Source organism: Coregonus lavaretus (assembly GCF_964263955.1).
Source record: "Coregonus lavaretus genome assembly, contig: HAP1_SCAFFOLD_702, whole genome shotgun sequence".
Classification (NCBI taxonomy): Eukaryota; Metazoa; Chordata; class Actinopteri; order Salmoniformes; family Salmonidae; genus Coregonus; species Coregonus lavaretus.
The window spans coordinates 123,536-130,152 of record NW_028163467.1 but is presented as its reverse complement, the minus strand read 5'-3'; the positions used below and the strand labels follow the sequence as shown (position 1 = coordinate 130,152).

The window sequence follows — 6,617 nt, the reverse complement described above, 5'->3', positions numbered from 1 at the left end:
ACACACACACACACACACACACACACACACACACACACACACACACACACACACACACACACACACACACACACACACACACACACACACACACACACACACGCACACGCACAGTATCTTGGTTGATCTTGATCCCTTCTCAAATAGACAATACAATTTCAAATCTGTTTCTCTAACTCGGTTTCTCCGTCGTTCCCAAAACGTGAGTTAGTCTTCCTCAAATCAAATCAAATCAAATCAAATTTTATTGGTCACATGCGCCGAATACAACAGGTGCAGACATTACAGTGAAATGCTTACTTACAGCCCTTAACCAACAGTGCATTTATTTTAAACAAAAAAAGTAAGAATAAAACAACAACAAAAAAGTGTTGAGAAAAAAAGAGCAGAAGTAAAATAAAGTGACAGTAGGGAGGCTATATATACAGTAAAATAAAGTGACAGTAGGGAGGCTATATATACAGGGGGGTACCGTTGCATAGTCAATGTGCGGGGGCACCGGCTAGTTGAGGTAGTTGAGGTAATATGTACATGTGGGTAGAGTTAAAGTGACTATGCATAAATACTTAACAGAGTAGCAGCAGCGTAAAAAGGATGGGGTGGGGGGGCAGTGCAAATAGTCCGGGTAGCCATGATTAGCTGTTCAGGAGTCTTATGGCTTGGGGGTAGAAGCTGTTGAGAAGTCTTTTGGACCTAGACTTGGCACTCCGGTACCGCTTGCCGTGCGGTAGCAGAGAGAACAGTCTATGACTAGGGTGGCTGGAGTCTTTGACAATTTTGAGGGCCTTCCTCTGACACCGCCTGGTATAGAGGTCCTGGATGGCAGGGAGCTTTGCCCCAGTGATGTACTGGGCCGTACGCACTACCCTCTGTAGTGCCTTGCGGTCAGAGGCCAAGCAGTTGCCATACCAGGCGGTGATGCAACCAGTCAGGATGCTCTCGATGGTGCAGCTGTAGAATTTTTTGAGGATCTGAGGACCCATGCCAAATCTTTTTAGTCTCCTGAGGGGGAATAGGCTTTGTCGTGCCCTCTTCACGACTGTCTTGGTGTGTTTGGACCATGATAGTTCGTTGGTGATGTGGACACCAAGGAACTTGAAGCTCTCAACCCGTTCCACTACAGTTCCTCCCAAACTATGTAGGGAATAGGGTGCCATTTGGGACGTAGGGTTAGTGTGCTCCAGAGGTTAATACCTGTTGTGTTTGTCTCTTCTCCTCCCAGCTGATCCTGAGGTTAATACCTGTTGTGTTTGTCTCTTCTCCTCCCAGCTGATCCTGAGGTTAATACCTGTTGTGTTTTTTCTCTTCTCCTCCCAGCTGATCCTGAGGTTAATACCTGTTGTGTTTTTTCTCTTCTCCTCCCAGCTGATCCTGAGGTTAATACCTGTTGTGTTTTTTCTCTTCTCCTCCCAGCTGATCCTGAGGTTAATACCTGTTGTGTTTGTCTCTTCTCCTCCCAGCTGATCCAGAGGTTAATACCTGTTGTGTTTGTCTCTTCTCCTCCCAGCTGATCCTGAGGTTAATACCTGTTGTGTTTTTTCTCTTCTCCTCCCAGCTGATCCTGAGGTTAATACCTGTTGTGTTTTTTCTCTTCTCCTCCCAGCTGATCCTGAGGTTAATACCTGTTGTGTTTTTTCTCTTCTCCTCCCAGCTGATCCTGAGGTTAATACCTGTTGTGTTTGTCTCTTCTCCTCCCAGCTGATCCTGAGGTTAATACCTGTTGTGTTTGTCTCTTCTTCTCCCAGCTGATCCAGAGGTTCCAGATAGGGGTGTGTCCCTTCACAGAAGAAGTCAAAGCCAAAACCCACGGCCTCCTCTGTCCTGCTGCGCCAATCAACCTGCAGTTTGCTGACAGACAACCATAAGCCAAAACCCACGGCCTCGTCTGTCCTGCTGCGCCAATCAACGTGCAGTTTGCTGACAGACAACCATAGACCAAAACCCACGGCCTCGTCTGTCCTGCTGCGCCAATCAACGTGCAGTTTGTTGACAGACAACCATAGACCAAAACCCACGGCCTCGTCTGTCCTGCTGCGCCAATCAACCTGCAGTTTGCTGACAGACAACCATAAGCCAAAACCCACGGCCTCGTCTGTCCTGCTGCGCCAATCAACCTGCTGTTTGCTGACAGACAACCATAAGCCAAAACCCACGGCCTCGTCTGTCCTGCTGCGCCAATCAACCTGCTGTTTGCTGACAGACAACCATAAGCCAAAACCCACGGCCTCGTCTGTCCTGCTGCGCCAATCAACCTGCTGTTTGCTGACAGACAACCATAAGCCAAAACCCACGGCCTCGTCTGTCCTGCTGCGCCCATCAACCTGCAGTTTACTGACAGACAACCGTAAGGCTGGTTTATAGTCTGTCCTGCTGCGCCCATCAACCTGCAGTTTGCTGACAGACAACCGTAAGGCTGGTTTATAGTCTGTCTAGCCACGTCTGTAGACCATTACACTGCGACAAGTGTCTTTGGCCAATTCAACATTAAAAATTTGTTTTCTTAGGCCGATGGTCTGTAGACCGTCGGTTTCCTTGCCGCAGAGACATGAACGATTTTAAACTTTGACCCTGTCACAGCTTTTTTTTGTTTTGTTCACAATCTCAGACAGAAATGCACTGCTTGTTATTTTGTCACATTCACAACCGTAAGTCAGCTATTTTCAAGCAGGGGCTTTATGTCATAGACCCTCAGAGTTTCAGAATGGGATGTTAATGGAAGCCATTTTGGTAAAGGAGGAAAACAAACCAGTTGGCAGAACAGGCAAAGGTGATGCACCTTATACAGGAAAGTAACAGTAAAACATGATGTATCACAAGTTTGTTTAATAGCATTATTGTCAACCTAAAATATTGTCATAAATACCGTTTCTACATGCCTATACCCAGATGCTATTGTTCTGTGTAAACAGCCTCTAAGATAGAGTATGTATACAGACCATAAATGTCTCTCTATATAATATCAGTACTTGTTGCATTTAAAAACTTGTCTAAGTCCTGTGCATTTAAAACTTGTCTAAGTCCTGTGCATTTAAAACTTGTCTAAGTCCTTATCATCAACTGATTTCAGCCAGTGTTTGGCTGTGGATTGACTGCATTGTTTGAATTGAATGTTGGCAAATTGGCAGTTAATTTGAAAAAATGTATTGAATTGTTCCTCTAAAACTGGCTAGCTAGCTAGCTAGCTAGCTAACAAACTGTGCGGTTATATCTATAAAATGCTTTGCTTTACACAATATTTTATAATATTTTATTTGTTATTTGATCAAAGTGTTCCTTTACGAAGATGGATGATTATGGCAATTTTTTTTATCTCATCTTTACCTTGTAAGTAATTATCTTGTAATGCGTTCATTTTCCTGTTCATGATGAATTAAAGTTGGTTGTAGTCCAAGCGTTGTCAGATATGTTCTTGTCATTATCTGAAATGGCTAGCCAGCTAGCTAGTCCGCTAACAAGCTAGTAACAAACCAAAAACATTGTTTAGAATGTTGCTTTTACTTGCCTTGCTTGTTAGATTGACATATCCTAAATACAGTTTTAAATGGGGATGGGTTTATTGGTGTTAAAATAGAGAGGCAATGCAATCTCAAACAGAGACTGGAATAATGTGTCTCTATAGGCTATATATGAACATACAGAAACTAACCCAGTGCACATTTTCAAATCTCTTACAATCCTATAGGCTCAAAGCTTTTCTTTTGAACCGACTGACCTTGAATTGTTCAAATTGTTATGTGGTTTCTTCGTTGACTTCTTTTCTGGTCATCTGAGACCCCCCCCCAGTAAGAGGTAGTTATTAGCACCTGGAGATCATTACAATTAGGTGACAACTGAAACATAGGCTATTTACACAGGCAGCACAATTCTGATCTTTGTTTCACTAATTGGACTTTTGACCAATCAGATCAGCTCTGAAAAAGATCTGATGTGATTGGTCAAAAAAACAATTAGTAGAAAAAATATCAGAATTGGGCTGCCTGTGTAAATACAGCCATATTTCCTCCTGCCACTCGGAAATGTGTACTGTCATTATAATACACTGGGATATAAACATGTCATTATAATACACTGGGAGATAAACATGTCATTATAATACACTGGGATATAAACATGGCATTATAATACACTGGGATATAAACATGGCATTATAATACACTGGGAGATAAACATGTCATTATAATACACTGGGATATAAACATGTCATTATAATACACTGGGTGATAAACATGTCATTATAATACACTGGGAGATAAACATGTCAATATAATACACTGGTAGATAAACATGTCATTATAATACACTGGGATATAAACATGTCATTATAATACACTGGGATATAAACATGTCATTATAATACACTGGGATATAAACATGTCATTATAATACACTGGGATATAAACATGTCATTATAATACACTGGGATATAAACATGTCATTATAATACACTGGGATATAAACATGTCATTATACATTTTGAAGCATACAATATAGCTCAGTATTTGTATTATTTATTTTATACAGTCTTTTTTGTTCAGCTTTATCAAGGGTTCCAATAATTTTGGATCTGACTCTACATAGCAATGGCTAACTGTGGACTTTAACACCTTCTTACAAAGCAACAGAGGTGGTTGATTCTGCTCCCCACAAGTCTTTAGTGTGACACTCCTGATGGAAACACCATTACACTAGAGCTAACATTAACATAAACCCTGGTGACACCCTGGTGTGGGGTCAGTCTCAGGTGGACGTGAGGCATAACAGTGTCTTCATGGAGATCAGATGATATCAGTCCAAGAATCCTGAGAGAGATTAATATTTAATTGCTGATAGATTCCTGGAAAGAACCATAAAGATTTGTAATGACTTAAGGCCTAGGCAATATGTGTGTGGGTGTGATTCATGTGTGACAGAGAGAATCATAGAACCCAAACACCTTTAATCGAACGATGAAGAACCCAAACACCTTTAATCTAATGATGAAGAACCCAAACACCTTTAATCTAATGATGAAGAACCCAAACACCTTTAATCCCCTGCCCCACAGGAGGCCTTTTTCCTTTCGTCAGTCCTCCATTGGATTGCCTGGTAAAATAAAGTTACAAATAAAACACTTGGGGCAGATCCAGACGCTGTGGCCTACTACTCCCTGAGAAATAATCATGAAAAGTATGTCATTATAATACACTGGGAGATAAACATGTCATTATAATACACTGGGAGATAAACATGTCATTATAATACACTGGGAGATAAACACGTCATTATAATACACTGGTAAATAAACATGTCATTATAATACACTGGGAGATAAACATGTCATTATAATACACTGGGATATAAACATGTCATTATAATACACTGGGATATAAACATGTCATTATAATACACTGGGAGATAAACACGTCATTATAATACACTGGGAGATAAACACGTCATTATAATCAAATCAAATCAAATCATATTTTATTGGTCACATGCGCCGAATACAACAGGTGCAGACATCACAGTGAAATGCTTACTTACGGCCCTTAACCAACAGTGCATTTATTTTTAACAAAAAAAGTAAAAATAAAACAACAACAAAAAAAGTGTTGAGAAAAAAAAGAGCAGAAGTAAAATAAAATAACAGTAGGGAGGCTATATATACAGGGGGGTACCGTTGCAGAGTCAATGTGCGGGGGCACCGGCTAGTTGAGGTAGTTGGGGTAATATGTACACTGGGAGATAAACATGTCATTATAATACACTGGGAGATAAACACGTCATTATAATACACTGGGAGATAAACACGTCATTATAATACACTGGGAGATAAACACGTCATTATAATACACTGGGATAGAAACATGTCATTATAATACACTGGGAGATAAACACGTCATTATAATACACTGGGAGATAAACACGTCATTATAATACACTGGGATATAAACATGTCATTATAATACACTGGGAGATAAACATGTCATTATAATACACTGGGAGATAAACACGTCATTATAATACACTGGGAGATAAACATGTCATTATAATACACTGGGAGATAAACATGTCATTATAATACACTGGGAGATAAACATGTCATTATAATACACTGGGAGATAAACATGTCATTATAATACACTGGGATATAAACATGTCATTATAATACACTGGGATATAAACATGTCATTATAATACACTGGGAGATAAACATGGCATTATAATACACTGGTAAATAAACACGTCATTATAATACACTGGGAGATAAACATGTCATTATAATACACTGGGATATAAACATGTCATTATAATACACTGGGAGATAAATACGTCATTATAATACACTGGGAGATAAACATGTCATTATAATACACTGGGAGATAAACATGTCATTATAATACACTGGTAAATAAACATGTCATTATAATACACTGGGAGATAAACATGTCATTATAATACACTGGGATATAAACATGTCATTATAATACACTGGGAGATAAACACGTCATTATAATACACTGGGAGATAAACATGTCATTTTATACACTGGGAGATAAACACGTCATTATAATACACTGGGATATAAACATGTCATTATATAACACTGGGAGATAAACATGGAACACATGTCATTA

At 39.7% G+C, this 6,617-nt stretch overlaps 1 protein-coding gene across 1 annotated transcript in view; it reads left to right on the top strand.

Annotated features, from left to right (window-relative positions):
* The window catches only part of LOC311118101 (general transcription and DNA repair factor IIH helicase/translocase subunit XPB-like), a gene marked incomplete at its 3' end in the record, with an annotated part of 21,522 nt that extends 19,657 nt beyond the window's left edge, over nt 1–1,865 (top strand). Inside the window, exons 8-9 of the mRNA XM_084192976.1 lie at nt 1,652–1,662; nt 1,746–1,865. Coding sequence (XP_084049102.1) covers nt 1,652–1,662; nt 1,746–1,865 — 131 coding nt within the window. The remainder of the gene's footprint in view (nt 1–1,651; nt 1,663–1,745) is intronic.
* Nucleotides 1,866–6,617: the final 4,752 nt, after the last annotated feature.